Genomic DNA, 24,452 nt, shown 5'->3' on the forward strand with positions numbered 1-24,452 from the left:
CAGAGCATCAGGTCATGACAACCGCGCAGTAAAAATGGTTCTTGTGGACAGCCAGAACATCCAGAAAGTCGGAACTGGAAAAGGTGCTCTATTCAAGCGCCATATAAATATAGGAATGAGTCGTACCAACTGCAAAGTAGACCCAGCTTCTATGAAAACAGCAAAACATCGGCGGAAAACAGGTATACTTTGAATAAAAATATTGGATCAGGGTTGTGCCATCACTTTGTCCGTCTATAATCCTTTTCTGCTTTTTCATCAGTTTTGAGATGCATGCATCTTGTAGCACCTATTGCTTCTGTTGTCTATGATTTCAATTGGATCATTTTTTTGGTCTTATATTGCTGTTTTTATCCACCAGAAAGTCATCATGCATGGAACTGTAGTTGGTTGGTTAATTGTTCAAACATAAAGTTCAGTGGGTGCTGCCGCTGCTGAAGATAGTTTTCTGATATTCTCGATTCATAGTGCCTCAGTGCCCTTTCCTGGCCTTGATAATGTTTAATAGTACTTTATTTAATTAATTCAAAGGTTATCTTTAGTTTGTGTACATTGGTTATCTAACCTCAATCTATATCGTGCCAGTTGTTAAATGAAATGAAGGTAATGAAGGCTTTCTGCAACATAGGAAGATTCAATTCTTCTTCATCTAATCCATGAGTCATTGATGTGATAAAGGAGATACTGGATATGCAGTCATATTACAACGAGATGCATATATAAATTGCTTAGAATATGATTAGATGGACACAATCCCCCTGTGTCCTTAAAACAGGTTGAGAAAACAATTTGACAAAGAAGCTACTTCTATCATTTTTGTTGCTGCATATTTTGGGGACTTCGGGTGCATCATATAGTTCAATTCCTTGTGTACTGTTCACTTAGACATTTCTTTCCATCCTCTGCTTCACTTATGTTGAATAATTGTGTTCCAGTTGCTTGATTGTACCAGATTTGCAATGCCTCGTTAATATTGTGTGTATGCATTATTGTATTTCCACACCGAATATTAATATATTCAGATCTGGAAGTTTGGTTGGGATTCTCAAAATGCATTTGCAAATGTAAGAGGGAGATAGTGGTTACTATTTGTGGCTACACATTTAAGGACCACTCTAGCATCTTTGTCTTCAGCTTATCCGCATTTTGTGTTAGCAAGTATGGCTATAGGAGGGTGATTATGCATGTTACAATAACACCCTTTATGCTTTTGGCATTTGATCTTGTAGATCTTTATCTGGCATCTCTTACCTTAGTTTATAAGGATAAACAATCTGTAGGATTTGCATTTGGAGTTGTTGGTTTGCTGTGTAGCAGTATTCTTGTTTCTGGATCTTTGTTTTCTAGTTTTCTTTGTGTAGATTTTTGCTTTTGTTATTTGCATGCATCACTAGTGTCCATAAGCATGATGAAGCGTCAAACTTCTATTTCTTAAATTATTCATTGTTGATCACTGTGGTGTTACTAATCAGATCCTCTTCTGTAGGCCTTGCATCAACAGCTGCATATAAAAGATGGGAGAAGGCTGCCATCGCTGGGGTTTCTTTGGTTGCTGATGCTGCTGAACATTTGGAGCGAGTTGACACTGACAAAGAGATTGACAATGTTCAGGAAACACCAGGTGAATCACCACTCTTCAATTTTGTGAGAGCAGGACTGCTGTGTGAATCAATGAGAAATTAACTTGAAATTGAAAACCTGGTTTTTCTCATATTTTCAGGCCATGATGGTTCGCAGCTTGTTGGTAAAGTGGTTCAATCTTTACATGCATCTTCACAAAGCATGTTCAATGAGAATAATATACATAATTCAGCAAAACTTAAACTCCAGTTGTTCCCAATTGATGAATGTACTCGAAAAGCCTTAGAAATGGTATGTTGAAATCTAATGATGTTTCCAAGTGGTTTTGTTGTTTGACTGTAGAAATAACTAAGAATGTACTGAACTTCTATTCATTTTGGCAGGATAATCATAATCCACATCTGGAGTTGACTTTGAGTACACGAAAGAAACTATCATCTATATTGGAACATCTCAATCGCAAATGGGGCAACTCAAGCTCTTTATCTAAAGAGTTAATGCTTTTTCCTTACTGGGCACAGAGGGAAAACCTGGTGGGATATCAGAAATGGACTAAGGACTCTCCTCTTTGTGCAGCAGATGTATATTACCTAATTGGAAGCCCTCCAATTTTCCGCCTCAGGTTCTATTCTTATATCCCTTTCTATCTGAAGAATTGTGTTAGCAGACTGAGCATAGTATAACAGATTTATTTCTTATTTAAGGTATGGCTGGTTTTCAAAAGCTGAGGTTGAATCTGCGACTGCTCAAGCACTTTCTTGTGCCAATATCAAAGAGCAAAATTTGAACATTAACATAGCACCAGAGCAGAATGCTGAGGCTGAGAACCCAAACAGTCCTCTTGGTGACCAGCTTGTCTCTGCTGAAAAACTTATCACTCTGTCTCCCTCGTCTACACGGACTCCAATTACAACAGTTGAGTGTGGTGTCTCTGTTTCCAAAATCAATACTTCAAGATTTCAAGATAGCACTGCAGGTTTATCATCACTCAGAGAAGAGAGTGGAGATTTAGCAGTCACGAGACAAGTTGAAAACATGGTTTGTCTTCAACTTTATTTGCTTTATTGCATTAACTTGGATTATTTATTAGGACTGGATGGAAACACCTTAACTTTATCACATATATGCATATTAATTTGATACATATTTTTGTAAGCTCATCTTTTAGTAACTTTAGTGGTTTATGTTTCTGTTAACTCACTCAGCTCGAGAATAACTTTTCCCAGTATCTGAAGTCAATCTTTCGTATAACCTCGATGGGCTCCCTTCTTTCTCTGGGTTGATTCATCTCCAGTGACTCTTCCTAATAGTCCTTGGATGAGGATACTACATTAACTAACTCATGAATGCTTGCTTTATGCCCTTTACACTTTATATATCCTCTTTACCAGTTTGCTTTCTGCCATGTCTTTTTATCTTTTTGCACTTCATGTTGGAGTTCTGCTCTCTTTAAATGGGTTGAGACTTGTGCCAGTGTCCGCCAAGAGAGTGGAATCAGAAGAAAGAACCTTAACAAATTAAACTGGAATCTGTATATTAATCCCTCTTTCTTACTTTGTGACTTAGCTTATAGACCATTCTCTCTTTTTATCATTAGCATGTTTTTTCTTTTTCAAATTTAGTTCATTCACATTCTATTTGTGTGCTGTATTGGAGGTGTTGATCTCTTTATTTCTAAAACAACTGTCATTGGGCAGATTGCTTGCAGAAACTGCTAAAATGTATTTTCTGCCTCTGGTGAAATATGTTTAAAGAAACAAATAGAAATCCTTGATATTATGTTGGTCGTTTGTGGTGCATGAGCTGAATTAAGAATGATAAAATTTGCCTGCCTTGTGCAATTGCCAATGATTGAAGTTGAACTCGGTAAAACCAACCCCTAGATTGTTATATGCTGCCATAGGAAAAAAAATTTATTGAATTATTATTTTTCATCTTTACTTCCTGTAAGCAAACCATCATGGTAGCTTCCCTTATTCTGAAGTCTGTTTTCCCTGCAGAAGAATATAGCATTGTCCACTGGGGAGTGGGCTGATAGTCTTACCAACATAAGTGTGGGTGATCTGCTTTCTGAATCAACACAGAGCACAGATGTCAACTGCACTGAGTTTCCAATGCCTCTTGGTTCAAACTGTTTCCAGCAGATGCCATTTAGTTGCGACTCTTTTGATGCTGCAATTGCTGCTCACATTTACAAACATCAAAATAAAGTTGACTTACAGCAGGGGCTTGCATCTCATGCACCTTCCATCTGGGATGGTGAAGAAACATGCGATGCCTTTGCGTTCCAGAAAACTGGTGCTTTCTGTAATAAAGAACAGGATGTGTCGATGAATGATACAATGGATGCCTGTAAACAAGCTACTGTGCCAAGTCCTTCAGCATCTCATGAGGTAGTTGAGGTTTGCTTTTGCAATAGCAACCAAACTATTAGCAACAATATTTCTTCTAAGATTTCATGGTAAAACTATTGTTCTTATTTTCCTCCAGGAGTTGCCTGAAATGGAGAAGGTGACAAGCAGCGATCTTGCTTGTGGAGACCTTATGGATGACGGCATGTCTGATCATCCTTCAGAAAACTCTACTAAGGATTTTGGTGGGCTTACTGATATATATTGGGTAAGTTTTTCCAAGTGCACATTTCCCTTTTTTGGTCGATATTTAGCCATGTTTATTTGATAGGACGCTCTTGACTGCTTATCAGCTAATTTTTTCAAATCTTTTGTGATAACTATACTTCAGTGATCATCCTGAGGTTTCTGTGACTTGTTGGTGCTTATGACTAATTCTAATTTTTCCATGCTACAGCCTGACTCTTTAGGACCGTTAGATTTGGACATACCCTCATGTAGATACCATAGCAATGATCTAATCCTTAGCGACAGCCTTAGTGGTTTGAACCGCCTGATAGCAAACAGTGTGGACGCGTTTCAAAGTTGCTCGTTCTTTGGCTTGGACAAGAAAGAGCCTGCATCAACAGCTGAAGCCCGCCAAACTGCTTCCTTCTCAGATTTCAAAATCGGCAGTGAAGTCTAAAATCATGTGAGAGAACTTGGAGACAGATATAGTTGGTGTAATCTGAGCTTATGTAGTTAGGGTCATGTGCCACTGCAAAAGGGTCCATAACATTTGCAGAGTTTAGGAATCAGGGGCACGCATAATGCTCTATGTTATTTAATCAAGTTCTTTTGCTCTGTACAAATTTCAAATCCAAAAAATTCCTTATAGATTTTAAACCAGCTTCTTGCACCGAAGATGATACATTGATGTATATTTGCTTTGACTTACTCTAAATAGCAGAACATTTCCATTGACATGCGATTACGGTGGTGTCCATCAATTAAGTAAAAATCTAAAAGAACATGTCAAATAGTTCAGGATAGTGGGTAAAACCACACGAAGCACAGAGAATTTTCATTGTTTTCAGTTTCTCTTCTCCTTCTGATGACAGATTCTCTTGATGGTATTGCAGTATATACTCTGGCAGAGAAGTCGGTGTTCTATGTGTATGAAATTTGAACTTTGAACTTTGTGAAGGATAAATATTATCATAAATTACAATGGGTTTTTATAACATTTGTTATAATTAAAAATATTTTTTTATTATTTAAAAAATTATAAATACTCTTTTGATATTAAAGATCGTTAGTAAATATCTCCTACAATGCACTGTCATGAAGAAAGATTTATTTGATAATTGTTAATTCTTGGAGAATATTTATAATTTTTTAAATAATAATCATTACAAATTTTAGAAAAACATGTTGCAATATACCCTAAATATTATTACAAGTGAATCATAGATATGGGAGATATTCTTATTTGTTTGTGAATTAGATTCGTATATGGTGAGGGGAATGAATTGTGATTTATTTTGTCTGTAGTATTAAGTGATTGGACATTGAAGACGGGGAATAAAGTAAAAGTCGGTCAGCTTAGCGAGAGGTCAGGGCATCCAGTAACGGTCAAGCACTAAGGAGCAGTCTTTTCTTGAAAGGGATCGTCATTTGGAACAGCTGAACCAATGAAGTATAAATGCGTTTCTCAGTTTAATTTTCTTACTCTCTGCCGAGGGCGGGCAATATGTATCTTCTTCTTCTTTTGTTTTTTCCCTTTAAATATATATAAAATTAGTGGTTATATAATTATATGAATATCAATAAATTGAGCATTACATTGATCAATAAATTCATATTATAATAAATTGAGATACAATTATAATAAACTTACATGATGTGATACAAATATCAACATATTTAGTAAAATTTGAACGTATGACTTCAAACTTGTTCATAAACAACAACCTAATTATCATACTAAGATGGATATTAAGTATCATTAGTTAAAAATGTTGGGTTCACAATTTACACTATCTTGCCTTATCATAATAGAAAATGCACTTTTTTTTGTCTTAACTAGAAAAGGAGTAGATTAGGGTTTGTAGTTTTTACAGAGAAAGTTCGTATAAATCAAATTAATTATGAAATAAGTGTCATATACTTGTTATATAATTAATATTTTTTTAAATTATATATTAATCATATAATAAATATATTGTACTTATTATATAATTAATTTAAATTCGATAAAATTCAATTTAAATTAAAATTTTGTGTGGATGGTTAACTCGACTTCCGGAGAATTTGAAAGGAAAGATATGATTAGCATATAGGAAAGGTTGGGTGGGGCCATTACTTTTAACACTTGCGCGTTTATCTAAAAATCCATTTTAAATACTAGGAATAATTATTTGATGCTAACATACTTTATGGCATGTCAATTTGGATTACTATGATTTGCGTTATCAATTTGGTAATCGAGGTCTCTCAGGGTCAAGGTTGTTGTCAAAGGAATCCCTCCATATCATGTCTAATTAATAAGCCTAAAATCAATAATAGAGGTGTCGCAATCATCCCCGACAAAAACACTCTGATAATTAAGTCAACAGCAGTCTAAAGATCTATGACTCAAGCAAAATTAACAAAATATCTAAATAATATTATTACACTTGAATACTGAATCGAAAGCTATTTATAGTGGGCACCCAATATAGGGAAACCATGCTAGATCTCCTGGATAATGCCACATGTCATCCTCCCAAGGGCCAAGAGTTTTGGGTCATTGACGGTTCAATCAGCCCAATTCGACCCGTCTCCAAAAAAACAAATACGAATCCTAAGTGCTACGTACTTAGATACTTTGGACATTTTAAGGAGTACAAAAGCGTATCTTTTTGTGTAATATGGCAAATGCCACAATCAGCACACAGCAATTAGCACCCACATTGGTTAACACCATTAATTCAATCACACATCCACACTACACAACTTGAATTATTAGGCTGTCAACGTGAAACCTAAAACTCAAATTAACTTTCTAGCTCCTATATATCTTCATGTGTGTCTGAAAAAAATCCTCCACCCTCCATCTTACATATATAGTTCATATATATACTTCACATTCTCTAGCTATAACTTCCTCTTCTCTTCCATCTTTTTTTTTTTTAAAAAAAAAAACAAAAAATGAAAGAGATTCATAAACAAAAACCTCATGCAATAATGTTCCCATACCCTCTTCAAGGCCATGTAATCCCCTTCACAAACCTAGCCATAAAACTAGCATCAAATGGCTTCACAATCACCTTCATCAACACGGAATCAATCCACCACCAGATCTCCAAAGCCAAAGGCCGGCCCGTCGACCATGATTTATTCTCCGAAGCACGTAAATCCGGGCTCGACATACGCTACGCCACTGTTCCCGATGGTTTCCCTGTAGGGTTCGACCGGTCGCTGAACCATGACGAGTTCTTTGAGGGGATTCTCCATGTTTTCTCGGCGCATGTGGATGAAATAGTGCGGAATTTGGTGAGGGAGGATAGCACGATCAATAGCATAATTGTTGATACTTTCTACGTGTGGGGGTCTGTGATTGCGGACAAGTATGATCTTGTTAACATTTCTTTCTTTACTGAGCCAGCACTTGTTCTCACTTTGTATTATCACGTCGACCTACTCAGGAAGAATGGCCATTTTGCTTCCAGTGGTAAGAGGACCATTATCTTTGTGCCGGTTGCATTTTCTACTCCATTTAACATACACATATTATGTATATAAAAAAAAATTAAATACATAATATCATTTTTATACACATAGTGTGTATATATTGAACGGAACAGAAGATACAATAAATTTTGAAATAAAAAATTCAATTTGGAGCCTAAGACCCTTTTCTTGATCATGATTGCTAACATGAAAATCAAGTAAATGAATAATTACACTCACACAGTGACACCCCATTTAAGGAGGTAAATTGACTCATCACACAAAGGGGTAAATCGTTGCATTTTTTAAAATACAAAGAGGTAACTTGCTATTTTTTTATTTTTTTTTTGCATAAGGAGATAATTTACTCATTTGTAATATTATAAGGGAGTTGTTTGCATTTTTTCCTTTTAATATATAAATAGCTACATGTCTTTTAATTAATTTGTTATATTAATAACTTTCTATTGATATATACTAAAATGTATTTGGATTGCTAGAACTAATTAGTTTTGTGACTTGGAACAGAAAATCGCACAGATGCCATCGACTATATACCGGGAGTAAAATCCATAATGCCGAGGGATTTAATGTCCTATTTCCAGGACAAAGACGACATATCAACAATAGCGCACCAAATCATTTACAAATGTTTTGAAGACGTGAAGAAAGCTGACTTCATAATTTGCAATACAATTCAAGAATTTGAAGAGGACACAATCTCAGCTCTACAGCAATACCAGCCTTTCTACTCCATCGGCCCGATTTTTGCCCCGGGCTTCACCAAGAGCTGCATCTCCACGAGCCTGTGGTCCGAGTCCGACTGCACCCAATGGCTCAACACCAAGCCCCACGGTTCAGTTTTGTACGTTTCATTCGGGAGCTATGCTCACACTACTAAGCATGAAATTCATGAGGTGGCCAATGGGCTATTACTTAGTGGGGTCAACTTTATTTGGGTGCTCCGACCCGATATAGTCAGCTCCAACGAGACGGATATCCTCCCCGTTGGGTTTGAAGACCAGGTCAAGGGTCGAGGGTTGGTCGTGGGGTGGTGCCGACAGGTGGAAGTCATTTCACATCCGGCTGTTGGAGGGTTTCTAACCCACTGTGGATGGAACTCGATCTTAGAAAGTATACGATCTTGTGTTCCGTTGATTTGTTACCCTTTGCTGACGGATCAATTTACTAATAGAAAATTAGTGGTGAGCGATCTGAAGATTGGAATTGATCTGAAATCAACATTATCAAAAGAAGGGGTTTCCGAAAAAATTAATTATTTGATGGCTGGACAGAAGTCGGAGGAGATCAGAGAGCAAGTGAAGAAGGTGAGGAAAATGTTAGAAGATGCAATGGCGACGGATGGCTCATCCGTCGCAAATTTCAATCGCTTTGTCAAAGACTTGGAGAACAAAATTGGTGAGGTTAAGAAAAACTGAAAGTTAATTTAAAATAATGATATATGGCACGTGTGATATTTAATCTCTAGGGATGTTTGTTTTCTTTCTTTTCAGCTTGTTTGCATGTTTGCTGTAATAATAAAAGAATGGCCCATGCCCAAATATTGTACTAGCCGTGTACGAGATTGCCTACCTTTCTATAGTAATTTATCATTGCTACTTTATGGATGTCGAGCTGAGCTAAAAGAACGAGGATTCTGTTGGTGATTTGACCTCACCTATTTATATACAACTCAATCCAACCCACAAGATCAATTTATTGCAACTTATGTAAGTTAGAGCTGTAAATTTATCAGATCGAGTTCAATGTATTATTATTTTAAATTATTTGATTTATTATCGAATTTAAAAAATTACATTTAAGTTTGATTTGATTAATAATAAAAATCAGTTTGAATCAAATGTAAGTTAAGCTTAAGTGGGTGTTTGGCTAAACTTATAAGTTTTTCAAAATATCTTATAAAATGTTTGAGAGCTTATAAGCTCTCAATATTTGTTTGGATAATTTTTTTTAAAAAGCTTATAAGATTTCAAAATAAAGAAGTATTTTAGCTCAAAGTGACAAAAAATATGGACCTAAACTGTAGAGAAAGGACAACCAAATGCACTAGACGCGCGTCTCTGCCACTTCCCGTTAGTTGTTAACAGAATGTGGGTTTTTTGTTGAGTTTTACAAAATAAGAGGGAGTTTTTAGCTTATTTTCTAAATAGAAAGATTTTTTTTGCTAATTTTTAAAATATAGGGGGATTTTATACATATTTGTCCCCCACACGCACACACACTCTCCTCTCCCTCCCTCTCTCTCTCTCTCTCTCTCTCACACACACACACACTATGATTTAAAGAGGCTTTTTGCTATTTAATTTTTTTAATATTAAAAATAAACAAAGTACTTCAATATTTAATAATAAATTATTATAATTAAATAAAATGAAATTATTATTGATATTATATTTGATAAAAAATATAAATTCAAAATATTATAAATTATATGATTAGAAATAATTATTGCAGCTATATATCTATATTAACATTCGACTAACATGAATGTACATATATAATGTTTTAATTTAAAAATTTACATAATTATTTGTCATTTTTTTTTTGTTTGTAAAAATATTATTTATTAAAATTTTATTTAAAAGTAAACTAATTTGTACTATTTATAAAAGCGTTCCAAAAATATGTTAAGAAATAATAATTTATTTGATTCTAATATTATCATGTCTATTTTAATTATTTCACCAATTAAAAACCTTATTATGCCGAAGATCCTAACATCTTATTTTATCCAAACACTTTGATATAAATATATTAAATTTTTCGATTGACAAATAAATATTTTTTATTTTATCAATTTATTTTGGGTTTGAATCTTACTTATTTTTGTAATGATCTTTGCTTGTCCCCTTCTATATGTATATTTTTAAAAAAATTTGGATGTATCTAATTAATATTTAATGATTTAATATATTAAATAATGTAATTGATTAAAATTATTGCTATACTTGAAATTTACATGAGCACGGTAAAGAATTGGGCCGATCACCACAACTGGACCAGCAATTGCGGAAAGCACTATTTTGTGGCCCAATATTATCAGAGAAACAGGCCTCACTTGGACTTAGTTTTCTACCCAAACCAAGCCCATGTTGACGCTTATTGTGTAATACAATGTGCTCAAAAGTACATGAAAATAGAAAATTAATATTAAAGAAATATTATATTTTATTGATTTTTTTTTAATTCATGATTATATAAAATTTATCAAAAAAAAAAAAAAAACCGCCATTTAATGCAGAATAAAAAATTACCAGTGAGGTTTTATGCCAACGGTAAAGTTAAATTTCATAATTAAGAAATAATTAGTTTGAACCCTATAAATGTGCGGGTGACTTTATAATATTTTTTTATTTAAAATTATTTTAAGTTAAAATAAAGTTATCTTAGATAAAATTTAATATAATTATAAAAATTCTTTGTTACTTAAGAAATTATAAATACTTTCTAAAATAAAAAAGAATTGTGCAGCTCGGTAAAAAAAATTATTTTGTTCTTGTTGTTTTTTTTTTCAGAAAATTTTGAAAAAAAATCCAACGATATGTAAAAAACTAATTCATAAAACATATTAATTTGTAAAAATATTTTAAAAAATTTAAAATATATACGAAATGATAATTAATAATTTAGAAAGGAGATTTTTGACTAGTTAGTACAAATAATAGATGAAAACCTCAAACATTAAAAACATGAACTGGTTGTTAAGTTTACGCACTCATACTCATATCCACAAAGTTGATGATATATCTCAAAACCTGAAATGGGAAAATTCGGATAGCTTGTATTGTAAGGTTCTAGAGACTTCTGGTTTTTCATTTCTCCCCACCAATGAGAGAAGAAATGAGGAATGATTCATCACCAATCCCCAGAGGCCACAGCAAAATCCAAATCAAGAATTTCGATGCAAAAAAAGTATAATACTTTACCTCAACTGGGAAAGAAAGCATCAGTCAAAAAAAGGCACCAAAGTGAAAAGACTTCAAATTTACCTTTTCTTTCCTGACAAGAAACGAAGCCCATCTTCACTATATATCCATTATTTGGTGCTGAGAACTCTCTCATTCATATTCTTCAGTTCATCAATAAGTTCCAAACGCTTTACCAGAATTATTGTTTGATTTCAGCACCATGAGCAACCAAGCAGAGTCCTCTGATTCGTAAGTCTTTGAATGCATTCTTAGATCTCTGGAAGTAGTTGTATGCAGTACTGTGTGCATGTATAAGTACCTTGATGTTGAATATCATTGTTGTTCTTCTTCTTGCTGAAATTTTGTGAGTTTTGATTTCCTCTTTTGTGGGTGTTGCTTTTGTTTTGTGTGTGATGTGCAGTAAGGGTACGAAGAGGGACTTTAGTACGGCGATTCTGGAGAGGAAAAAGGCGCCTAATCGACTTGTAGTGGATGAGGCGATCAACGATGATAACTCTGTGGTTTCAATGCACCCTGAAACTATGGAAAAGCTCCAGCTTTTCCGGGGGACACCATCTTGATCAAGGTTACATATTTATCCCCTTCTCGTGGTTTCTTGTTTCAATTAGTTAATATTTGGTTCCTGGTTTGTCTATTCTGCTGGGATTATATTTGTTTCTTCTGATGGGGCTTTGGTACCACTCTGCATTAAAGTTTTTGAAGTTTTTGCCTTTTGCAAAGTTTATGGTTTTGAAGCTAAGTTTTCTGTGTGTTGGATTAAGCAAGATTAGTGTTTGAATAGTAACTGCATCTTTCTTTTGTTTAATTGTGTTGGCCATCATATCCCAGTATTTATCTAGTGTAGCTAGAGAACTTGCATTCAAGAAGAGTGAGAGATTGGGATTGCTGATTGGACCCCATAGTTATCAAATATTGAATTCTGGAGCTCAATTAGATAAATGGATATTCTTGTTTTGTTGAGACATGTTTAACTCTTAAAACGAATAGATTACCTTCCTACAAGATATTGATCATTGGGAGGGGACTTCAGATGATAGTGCTGTAGCTAACTTTCTTCTTTTACTTTGCGGAAATTGTAAGAACTTGATTTTTTTAGATCCATTTTGTGGTGTGCTTATTATGAATATTATAGTTCTGTCATCACTGACTTGTTACTATGACACTGATTGTAGGGTAAAAAAAGGAAGGACACAGTTTGCATTGCACTTGCTGATGATAACTGTGATGAACCAAAGATCCGAATGAACAAGGTTGTCAGAAACAACCTTAGGGTTAGACTAGGAGACGTGGTTTCTGTGCATCAATGTCCTGACGTGAAGTACGGAAAGCGCGTCCACATTCTTCCTGTTGATGACACAGTTGAAGGGGTTACTGGAAACCTTTTTGATGCTTACCTGAAACGTGCGTTGCCCTTTATGATATTATTTCTTAGACATTTATGCTTTCTCATCGATGCTTGGTGTTTAATGTATTTGATCCTATATCCTCTAGTTTACTGATATATTCTCTGTTCCAGAGGTACTTGCATTTATTGCATGAAATAGTTTATCTGCTAAAGCTGTTGTATATACACACGGAGTGACCCTACTTTATCTTCTTATTTGACTGTATCACCTCAATTCTGGTTAACCACATAACTTGAATACGATCCTCTGATATCTAAACATATAGCTAAAAGACGAAGTGCTTCTCAGTTACCGCAGAATGGGTTGTCATAATCAATTGCAATACGTTTTGATTATTTTTTTCCTTGACATATAATTCATCAGCATCTGTTGGACAGTTGAAGCATAGATGAGTTGAGACAATTGGTTTCTTTCCCCAATTTTCGGTGTGCTAAATTTGTTCATGCATGCGCAGCATATTTTCTTGAGGCCTACCGACCTGTGAGGAAAGGTGATCTGTTTCTTGTGAGGGGAGGAATGAGAAGCGTGGAGTTCAAGGTGATTGAGACTGATCCAGCTGAGTACTGTGTTGTTGCTCCTGATACTGAGATCTTCTGTGAAGGAGAGCCGGTAAAAAGGGAGGATGAGGACAGGCTGGATGAGGTTGGATATGATGATGTCGGTGGTGTACGTAAACAGATGGCTCAGATCCGGGAGTTGGTAGAGCTACCTCTAAGGCACCCACAGCTTTTCAAGTCAATTGGTGTCAAGCCTCCAAAAGGAATACTGCTTTATGGTCCTCCGGGATCTGGGAAGACCTTAATTGCCCGAGCCGTGGCCAATGAAACTGGTGCTTTCTTCTTCTGTATTAATGGACCTGAGATTATGTCTAAACTGGCAGGAGAAAGTGAAAGCAACCTTAGGAAGGCATTCGAGGAAGCCGAGAAGAATGCACCATCTATTATATTTATCGATGAAATTGACTCAATTGCTCCCAAGAGAGAGAAAACCCATGGGGAGGTTGAGAGGAGAATTGTTTCCCAACTCTTGACGTTAATGGATGGACTCAAAGCTCGTGCCCACGTTATTGTAATTGGTGCCACAAACCGTCCCAATAGCATTGACCCTGCCCTGAGAAGGTTTGGGAGATTTGATAGGGAAATAGACATTGGTGTTCCTGATGAAGTAGGCCGTCTTGAAGTTCTTCGTATCCATACCAAGAACATGAAACTTGCTGAAGATGTAAGCCCAAATATCTCGATGCTTTCACTGAAGTTTATCCCTTCCCTACTTCCTTAAACTAAATGCAATCTACCCTGTGCTTTATCTTGCAGGTTGATTTGGAAAGAATTGCCAAGGATACACATGGCTATGTTGGTGCCGACTTAGCTGCTTTATGCACTGAGGCTGCACTTCAATGCATCAGGGAGAAGATGGATGTGATTGACTTGGAAGATGATACAATTGATGCAGAAATTCTGAACTCCATGGCTGTTACCAATGAGCACTTCCAGACTGCTCTTGGAACTAGCAATCCCTCTGCTCTACGTGAAACTGTATGTGATTCATATAGGTACTTGTTTTACGATTTTCATTTATTCTTGTTGAGTCCTACTAACATGCATGTCTGAATATTGTAGGTGGTTGAAGTGCCGAATGTTAGCTGGGACGACATTGGAGGCCTTGAGAATGTCAAGCGAGAGCTCCAAGAGGTATCTATACTTCAAAGCAATTTTCGATTTATCTATTTTGTAAGTCCGAGTATCATCTGCTCAACTGAACTTTTGATTTAACGCGTTATTGTTTAGACGGTCCAATATCCTGTGGAGCATCCTGAGAAGTTTGAAAAGTTTGGCATGTCTCCATCAAAGGGAGTTCTTTTCTATGGTCCTCCTGGATGTGGAAAGACTTTGTTGGCCAAAGCTATCGCCAACGAATGCCAGGCAAACTTTATCAGTGTGAAGGGGCCTGAATTGCTCACAATGTGGTTTGGAGAGAGTGAGGCCAATGTCAGAGAAATCTTCGACAAGGCCCGCCAGTCTGCTCCTTGTGTCCTATTTTTTGATGAGTTGGACTCAATTGCGACTCAGGTGTGTTTTCCAGATTTTGGATGCATACTCTTACACAAAACGGCTAGTCTTTTTGCTGCTTACATGAATTGTATTTTCTTGCAGAGGGGAAGCAGCGTAGGAGATGCTGGTGGTGCTGCTGACCGTGTGTTGAACCAACTTCTGACAGAAATGGATGGCATGAACGCAAAGAAAACTGTTTTCATTATTGGTGCCACCAACAGGCCTGATATAATTGATCCTGCACTTCTCCGTCCTGGTCGTCTTGATCAATTGATTTACATCCCTCTTCCTGATGAGGACTCACGCCATCAAATTTTCAAGGCATGCTTGAGAAAGTCGCCGATTTCCAAAGATGTTGACCTAAGAGCTCTCGCAAAGTACACTCAAGGTTTCAGTGGTGCTGACATCACAGAAATTTGCCAACGTGCATGCAAATACGCTATCAGAGAGGACATTGAAAAAGTAAGAAATTATTTCGGGTAATTGCTTCTAAATGTATTGTATGCGTAGAAGGGCAATATTCTCATTGTTGACCTCCTTGCTGTCAGGACATTGAGAGGGAGAGAAGACGACGGGAGAACCCTGAGGCCATGGAGGAAGACAATGAAGACGAGGTAGCAGAGATCAAGGCTGCTCATCTTGAAGAATCAATGAAGTATGCCCGGAGAAGTGTAAGTGATGCTGACATACGCAAGTACCAGGCATTTGCTCAGACATTACAGCAGTCAAGAGGATTTGGCTCTGAGTTCCGATTTGCTGAGAATAGCAATGCTGCTGCAACTGGATCCGATCCTTTTGCAACGTCTTCAGGTGCAGCTGATGAAGATGACCTTTATAGTTAAATGCTCATTGCATCTTAATGCAATACCTATGCTCCTAGATTTATACCACTACCCCTTCCGTATACATGAAAATCGATGCCACGGGATTCAGTTGACATAACATACTGCTTCGATTATTAATAGAATATCGTAATACTTCACAGTAGTTGTTCTTGGTTTGCGTCAGTTATGATTTATTCACCGTTGAATACAGTCTCATGTGATTTATAACCTTGTTTCTCAACTGAAGACGGGAATGTAATGACGTTTAAAGGATAACTGATCAAAGCCAAAACATGTCTCCTGATTAGGGTCAAGGAGGTGATTAGACTAAGCTACTTTTTGGATTGGATTTATTGTAGTAATGTGTAATTTTATTTTTATACACGTTGTATGTCTATATTGAACGAAGAAAAAGATGAAATAAACTTTACAACATAAATTTCAATCCGTTCTCCAAAGGACAATTTACTTAAGTTTAGTGCCTGAAATAATGAATAAGATTTTGACCCTACTTGTCCTAGAGAAATCAGCATAGGGGGTGGGGGGGGAGCAAGGCTAGATCAGAATACTCTACCTGCTAAATTTTATCTATTTCAGTTCATATTTTGTCAATGGGCCTGGTCTTGGTGGCTACAGCGCCCAAGCCTTGAACCATCATTCTTTGTGAGTGGCCTGATGCACCGGCCAGACAAAAATTCAATCTTTACTAATGTCCGAAAATGAGCAACCTTTTGGGCAATTGGCCTCTTCTCACTGCTTTTCAGGCCAGTGATCTCATTGTTCCAACTCTCCAAATGAACTACAACATATATCTGATGACAAGTCCTTTTCCTACAATCCCAACAACAATAGAGGATTACAACGGCACTCGGGCAAGCATGTCGAAATCTTGACATAGATCCTAAGAAAACTAGGAGGGACATGATGGGGTGTTGTCAATTATTATTTTCATATGTTTGCTTGTATTATTTGACTCTGAAAAATTACATCAGATCAAATCAAATCAAATCATGGACCTTTAGAAACACATCACTTAATAAAAAAAAAAAAAAGAATAAAATCACGGATGTTGTTGCCGGTAGGTATGAATCAGGCGCCCTAATTGGGACCTCGGTTTGAAGTTGGCCACCCCCCCTTTTCCCTCGTGCATGCATATTCATAAGCACTTGAAAACTTCACTTCATGATTGTTTTCTTTTCTTACACAAAAAGGTCCACCAAACAATATTGTACTTACACTATTACTTGATTTACGTAATTATATCAATAATTGAGGTAAGATTTTTGCTAGCTAGATATCGAAAAACTATCAGGACTTTTTGTGCTATCCTATGGGCGGAAGTCGAAGTCTAATCATGAAGTCGGATATATAAACAACGTCATCTTTTATTTTAATTTTATATCCCACCTTCTATTTTGATTAAAATGCAATTATATATGGGTATAAGTTTCTAAAGTAGTCTATTTGAATTGGAAAAAAAGAAAAAGAAAAGATTAGATACGGTCTGCTTATTTTTATGTCGGTTTGAAATAATTGACATGTACAAATGCTCGACTTGTCAATAAGTCGTTGATTAATCCTTTTATCTAGGGGTGGGGGGGGGGGGATATTTTGTGTGAAATTGTAACAGGGATTAATAACTTTATCATCACAATGTACGTTGGAAGTCAGGCGAACTTTGAGATTCAACAATGAGTTAATTTCTTGATGGAGAACGCAAAAATTGAAATATATGTATGTCATTAATTACTAGGGACATAAAATGAAAGGACCTTAAAGTTGACTATAAGTAGACCATATATTCTTTTAATAAAAATAAATATTGTCCCATTCGAAATATTTATGTCTCTCCTTCATGCAAATAAAAGAATTCTTTTGGATAAGTCCAACTTGAAATTTTAGGGCTTCGTTTTTTACAATTCTAGGAACGGGACCTGCAAAAAGTATCTTTAGCACTCATACACTCAAATAAGTAAGTCATGATGAAAATGAGAATTAATGAAGAAAGCATAATGTAGAACAACAGTGTAGTGCTAGAAATTCGAGTAATAGTTAGTTACGTGTGTAAGTGTAACAAACTTACGTTACCCTCAATCAATGGCGAGAGGCCCCTTTTATAGCCTCAGTGTCCTTATCGTCTGGGAGAGTATATCCCCTTGGGACTTTAGAAATTGGTTGCCGTTAGCGATTTTGGAGAGGATCTTCCAAGCACCAATCATTGGGGCGTTGGGGGTGTGTTATCCTTTAAGGCCCCTTTTATTTTGATGTATAAGCCTGTATTAGGAAATTAATATAAGTTAATATAGTGTTTACTTTATTGTATGGGGCCCAGTATACCCTGCACTAATTACTGTTACACCTGAATAACTAATACCACCTTGGAAGGTGGTATAAAGTTAGTTCCAAGGTTGCACTAAATTTGAATGACTATTAGACCCTCAAAATTTGACATAATAATAATAATAATATTAAGTGGGGTCATTTGAATTCTTTATTCAAATTCTTCCCTTAAATTCAAATCCATCAACCCAAATATAGTCTCAAATAATTAGTTTATGGTATAACTGAATATGATGATTGGAGGAAGCCTGAAAATAAAAGGAAGATGAGTTTTGGCCTTTGTGGGTGACATTGGGAGTATTTGTGAAAATTTTTGCTTTCAGATAAGTAATTTTTATAGAAAAAGTTGAATGTTATAGTAGAATTAAAAGTGAGTAGTGTTTGTAGGGGAAAAAAAAACACTTGTAAAATAAGCTTAATTAATTAAAAATTATTTTGTCCACATATTAAAAAAGATAATATTTTTGCTTGTATTTGCATTTATTATTTGTCAATAATAATTATTTTTTTTACAAAAAAATAATAAATTTTATTTTGATTAGTATATAATATATATATATTTTTAAAATATATTAATAGAAAAATTGAATGTTTAATTTAGTAATGCTCTCATGAAGTAACATGATTGTTGATATACACAATAATTAAACTTGCATGATTGTAAAAAAAAAAAAACCTTTTTTTAAGTAATTATATCAATTTAATTCATATTTTTTTAATTATATAAGAATTATTTTGATTTGATAATACAGAAAATAAAATATAAAAATTCTAAATTATTAAGTATGTGAAAGTGTATATCTGATTATTATTAAATTATTCAAAAATTCTAATATCAACTTCAAATGTGCAATATTAGAAATAAAAAATGATAAAATTGCATTAGAATTATTATGATGAGGAAAAATTAATAAAAAATAAAATGAAATCTATTTTCAGAAAAAGTGAAAGCAGCTAAAAGGTGTTTCTCGTGCTTTGTCTAAAACACTTTTCTTAACAATTTTAAAAATACATTTTAGAACCAAAAAATAGTTGTTCAAATTAATTGCACGGAATGAGTCCCATATAATTATTGCAGAGTTATGAGAAAAAAGGGGAAGCGGCCCCACCCCCACGGCCACACGTTGGATTCCTCTGGCGGGGTGGGGTTGGGCAGCACAACTATTAACCACCACCATCACCAGCAGCCCTCTTCGAATTTTCAAATGGATGAGACACCACCTACAAAGTAATTGTTTCCAGTGTTGTCAGAATTGCACGTGTTACCCTTTTACATTTGCCCCCTCCCCTCCATAAATTCATCGCATGCTCACCATCTACTTCTTCAAACTTTCCCAACCTTTTCACCACTTAAATTGATCATTATTTGTGTAAGAATTCTATTTTTATTTTTTAAACCTGAATATTGTTTATATTTATTAGTTATTGAGTAGTTTATTTAATTGTTTATTAAGGTTTTTATGTAAATGACATTATTAATATTATTTCCTTAAAGAAGATCACGGCACTTACTTTTCAGTAAATATTATGCTCCTCTTCATCCAATATTCTTGATTAAATTGATTTTTCTAAAATTCGAGCATACCAATATTACATCAAGAAAATAAACAAAACTCAAAAGAGACATATCGTGATAATTGTGTTCTTATTTTATGGGTATTCGATGCCTTAATCAGTCAATGATTTTTTAGCCCGCAGGGCACTTATAATCAGCCATAAACGAGACCATGTTCTTAGATATTGTACCAAGACGAAGTTGCATGATAAGAGAAACTATACGAAAAATGAAATATGGTATTAACATGTCATTTTCGCCGAACATAAAGGAAAAAGCTCTTATACCGGCAGAAAATGATCTATAGGTAAATGAAATTCTAGCTAGTTTCAAATAAATCAGGATCATCGTCTAAATACAAGTTTTTTTCAAAAATTGCAAGGTCTAAAAATAAATATAAAATATAACAAATTCCACCTTTTATAAGTATTTATTACACTAGCCGTCGTCATACGTAACATAAAATTCAAAATTTACCCATGTAAAAACGTAACTCCTCTTTTTAACCAAGAAAAGAAAACAAACATGTACAAACTTTTCTCATTTCCAACCCCATAAATTCTTCCCAATAAAACTGTTGAGATTTTTTACCTATCACGCCTCCAAATTCCCCAGCCCTGGGAGCTGACAAGGTTAAAACCCACAGGGGGGTAATAGACATTTTGCCAATTGTGGTAAAAAAAGATGAGGGTTTATGGAAGCGGTTAGGTGATGTGCATGGAAGGGGGGGAACTGAGGTAGCAGAATATGGAAATAGTGTGGACGTAGAAGTAATTATTGAGAGATAGGGGGGTGGAAGTATAATAATAGAAAAAGTCAATTAGATGAGGGAGGGGCCACAAGTAAAGAGCAGGGGGCCGCACGAGCGCGGAAGCTGAGAATCGAATAGCAACTGCATATTTCCGCTGCAGAGGGTATCGTACCCACTGCCCCCCGCACGCTTTTCTAAGGATTCTTGCTGTCGGCCCCCACCCTTGTTTTTTTTCTTTCCTGATAAAATTGTTGTAAATACTCTAAATAATGAAAATTAAATAAATTTGTATTTTGATAGATAAGGTAATTTTATAAGTTGAACGTAAATTTTAAATAATAAAATTAGATAAAAAAACGTTTTATTTGAGGCTGAATACGATATTCTTTTATGTAATTGAAAAGTTTGGTTGAATTAATTTCAAATTTGCTGCAGTCAATATCTTTCATAAAAAAATCAAGGTTAGATAATATCTTATCAGCTCTAATAAATAGACTTTAGAGATTCAAATCAATTGTAACAGATGTAATCAAAATAAGTTTAGATTATATGTCAAATCAGTCGTTGGGTACTTATAGTAATGGTTCACTTGAACTAGTCAAATCACTGTGATATTTTTTTTTACACTAAAAGAAATATGATTTTTAACCACGACTGTGCAATGACTATTAGCCTTTTTTTTTCTGTAAATGAAACCAAAGTATTTGCCACAACTAATATTTTTGTCCTAGATAAAATTACAGCAAATATTAATTAATTATGATTTTAAATTTTTACATCAATTTTAGTACCTATATAACCGATAGGTTTGATTTATTACTGCATTTAAGCGAAATATATTCATTTATTAATCTTCTTTTCATTCCCTCCTCGATCACCAAGTTTAGCACTATATGTGTGTGTATATATATATATATATATATATATATATATTCTTACTTTTGACGCATTGGCTAATGAAATGAAATTTGTACTGGAAAAATTATTAATAATTTGAGTGTCAAGTACTTTACAATCTACTGTATTTTTTCAACAAAGGTTTTGTATGAGGCTCAAATTTTGAAGCCCAGCTGCTATCCACGTGCTTCAACTTGGAATTACCAATTCTATTATTTTTACAAGGCGGGATATATATATATATATATCAAGGCGATATATATATATATATATATATGTATATGTGTGTGTGAATTTGTAGGTTTGTAGAAAGCTGATTAGTTTAGATATGATATATTGTTGTTCGCATAATTGAAAAAAGAAATATTTTTTCTGGAATTTTGAATTTAAACCCCAGCTGAAAAGTAAATTAAGTTTTATGTATTTTATTCAAAAATAAATAAAAAAAATGAGCAAAGTGTCGCTGCAACACTTGGCCTCCTATGGATGTGAGGTCAAATGCAATTTACTCCTGTGGAACGAGAAGGCAGTGTACATCATTTTTTAAATAATAGGAGAATTTTTTGTATTTTTTTTCTTTTATAGGGGATTTTGTTTTATTTTTTTTAATTTTATGAAGGGATAAATTACATTTAATTCGTATTATGTACTAGGCCTTTTCACATATGGCAGCACATAGAAAAGCTATAAAAAATATGCTCATAATGATATATATATATATACATATATGTTGATTGCCTCATGCACTACCTATCAACTTTTTCAATCTAATTTAGGTTTAAATCAGTTTAATTAATTGATATATATATTTAAATATATATCAATATTTCTAAATTAATACATATCACAATATTTTGTACACAATTTGTCTTAAATAAATTGGACTTTAGTTGATTCTAATTCAAAACAAATTAACTCGTTCTTACTCTTATTATTTAAACATATCAACTTCTTTTCGTATTTATTGATCATTTTTATGTTTCCTTCCGATATCTATGTAATGAATATAAAAGTATAATACTAAATAACAATCACATTATCAAATTTAATTGATTTGAAAAGAAAATGAATGTGATGGTTATATTGATGAATGCTTTTATTGTAATGAATGAATTAATTAACAATTAAGGAAAGAGATTGAAATACTAATAATGAAAAAATAAAAAGAGTGAAACACAGCACATGATTTGAACCCAAAATCCAACACAGACTGTGGAAGGAAGCATCAAACGTTCAAATGTACGAAAAAGGCAATGGGGATAAGAATCTTTGCGCTAATTTTATTGACTAACTTTATCTCTTTTTAAAAGCATCTCATCATCAGATGTTTTATATTTACATATACACATTGTGCTAGTTAACATCGTATCTTTGAACCCATCAACTCTCTGTTGCCCTCAAACGGACATCCCTACCTACTCTAATAATCCACAATTTGATAATTAAATTTTCATATACAAGAACATGACGTGTATATATTAATTACAATAGAAGATGCAACAGAATTTGAAAATAGAATCGAGTCCGAACTTTCATACACATATATACAAACAATTTAAGTTTAGAAACACTTTTCCTGTATGTTCATCTTTCACAACAGATATCCTTTTTTCCTTGAATGCCCCACCACTACCATCACCGCTGCAACCCCCCCAAAAAAACACTACTTTCAGACTAAGATAACAGTACCATTTGGTAAAAGGTTCGGACAGAAGGGAGGTGCAGGGATGTTCAGCAGTGATGGTTTTGGTAGAAAAAGAGAGAGAAAAATAATACAAAAATACTTGGAAATATTGTAAACCACTAACCTAAAAATTCAAGCAAGTTGAGCTGACATGAAATTCCCGAAGGAAGGGGCATAATTATGTAAGTTTTTGCTGTTAATATGATAATACGTGCGCGGAATCATATTTAGAAAAAAAATAAATGAAGATAATAAATACTGTTGCCGACAAGACATATAATATTCCAACAAAAAGAAATTAAATAAGCTAATCATGGAACTAAAATTAAACTATATATGTAGGATGAGAGAATTAACAATATATATAAATATATATATATAAATGGAAGTACGTCGATCAGTCCTTAGGTTCCTTCCGTTCGTGCCAACACACGAGCATGGCGATGCAGCGACGAACAATGTAGAATTTGGCCCGCTGCTTCTTCGCCAAATGGCTGCATTTCGACCCAAATGATCTGTTGGTCGTGGTTGTTGTCGTCAGGGAATGTTCCGTCTCCTTGTCGCTCTCAGCCATGTGTTAATAATATTACCATATACTTGTTGGAAGAGAGCAAAGGGTTTATGGGAGGGTTGGGGAGATGGGTAGCTTTATACTGGACTGGTTGAGGTTGGAGGGTTTTTTTAAGGGCTTTTGGTGTATGAAAATGGGAAATCTAAGACTAGTACGAATTATGGATCGCAATGGATGAGCTATAATTGAGAGAGTGGGTGCATTGAATAGGGCAAAGTGGACTGCCTCTGCCTCTACCTGCCTCCTTTTTTCACCTAAAATTAAAATTTTGCACCACTATTCTATGGGTTTTGTCGCTCATACTTTGCATAAATCGTAATTTCTAATCATCAATATTGTTGAGGAGCAGTGCCCAGTTGCAATGCAAGACAAATCTTGCACACACACCCCAGTAGGGAACATACGTACGTACCTTCACTTGGATTTATTTCTCTTAATTTGCCCTCTCTAATTGGCTGCTACAATTACTTACCCCCAAATTCCAACTCATTTCAACCAATTATATTACAAGTATAATACTAATTGTATGATTTATTTATTATTCAGGAAAAGTGATCAAGACACTTGCTTGAAAATTAATTTGCATCACAAGATATTCTACTCTGACTTAAACTTTGTCTTCACATTTTAATTAACTCGTAGACTTCTTGCTCGATCATATAATAAAATACAATTATACGTAATCCATGTTGCATTTTATAGATGTCATATATCAGGACCTTCCTATAGTATAATTACGATCTTCATACCACTTTTGAATCCATTTTATTAATTCAAGATTTTTATAACCCAACTCCA

The 24,452-nt window shown here is 34.6% G+C and overlaps 4 protein-coding genes across 5 annotated transcripts in view; 3 read left to right on the top strand and 1 right to left on the bottom strand.

The window, feature by feature from the left end:
• The window catches only part of LOC105161367 (TSL-kinase interacting protein 1), a gene marked incomplete in the record, with an annotated part of 7,452 nt that extends 2,557 nt beyond the window's left edge, over positions 1-4,895 (top strand). The window contains 8 exon segments of one of the 2 annotated variants that reach the window (XM_020693929.1): positions 1-182; positions 1,487-1,621; positions 1,721-1,872; positions 1,965-2,203; positions 2,286-2,619; positions 3,585-3,974; positions 4,072-4,200; positions 4,390-4,895. In XM_020693929.1, the coding sequence (XP_020549588.1) occupies positions 1-182; positions 1,487-1,621; positions 1,721-1,872; positions 1,965-2,203; positions 2,286-2,619; positions 3,585-3,974; positions 4,072-4,200; positions 4,390-4,617 (1,789 nt within the window). 2 annotated transcript variants of the gene reach the window in all.
• LOC105161368 (UDP-glycosyltransferase 86A1) lies at positions 6,991-9,249 on the top strand. The gene is made up of 2 exons (XM_011079025.2): positions 6,991-7,626; positions 8,154-9,249. The coding sequence occupies exons 1-2, from the start codon at positions 7,104-7,106 to the stop codon at positions 9,062-9,064; spliced, it is 1,434 nt and encodes a 477-aa protein (XP_011077327.1). The 5' UTR covers positions 6,991-7,103; the 3' UTR covers positions 9,065-9,249.
• LOC105161369 (cell division cycle protein 48 homolog) lies at positions 11,493-16,022 on the top strand. Its single transcript, XM_011079027.2, is given in 10 exon segments — positions 11,493-11,803; positions 11,976-12,115; positions 12,118-12,140; positions 12,748-12,976; positions 13,436-14,202; positions 14,295-14,516; positions 14,601-14,672; positions 14,769-15,050; positions 15,135-15,494; positions 15,581-16,022. Coding segments are annotated over 10 exon segments (2,418 nt in total). The 5' UTR covers positions 11,493-11,774; the 3' UTR covers positions 15,875-16,022.
• On the bottom strand, positions 23,310-23,947 carry LOC105161370. Its single transcript, XM_011079028.2, has one exon. The coding sequence runs from the start codon at positions 23,655-23,657 to the stop codon at positions 23,481-23,483; it is 177 nt and encodes a 58-aa protein (XP_011077330.1). The 5' UTR covers positions 23,658-23,947; the 3' UTR covers positions 23,310-23,480.

The sequence above is a fragment of the Sesamum indicum genome, linkage group LG5 (genome assembly GCF_000512975.1).
Source record: "Sesamum indicum cultivar Zhongzhi No. 13 linkage group LG5, S_indicum_v1.0, whole genome shotgun sequence".
In the NCBI taxonomy this organism is placed as follows: domain Eukaryota; kingdom Viridiplantae; phylum Streptophyta; class Magnoliopsida; order Lamiales; family Pedaliaceae; genus Sesamum; species Sesamum indicum.

Excerpts from the sequence above, each read along its gene's own strand:
- LOC105161368 (XM_011079025.2), top strand. The coding sequence starts at position 7,104 with ATGAAAGAGATTCATAAACAAAAACCTCATGCAATAATGTTCCCATAC. Across the intron at positions 7,627-8,153 it reads TGGCCATTTTGCTTCCAGTG|AAAATCGCACAGATGCCATC; the intron begins GTAAGAGGACCA and ends GACTTGGAACAG.
- LOC105161370 (XM_011079028.2), bottom strand. The coding sequence starts at position 23,657 with ATGGCTGAGAGCGACAAGGAGACGGAACATTCCCTGACGACAACAACC.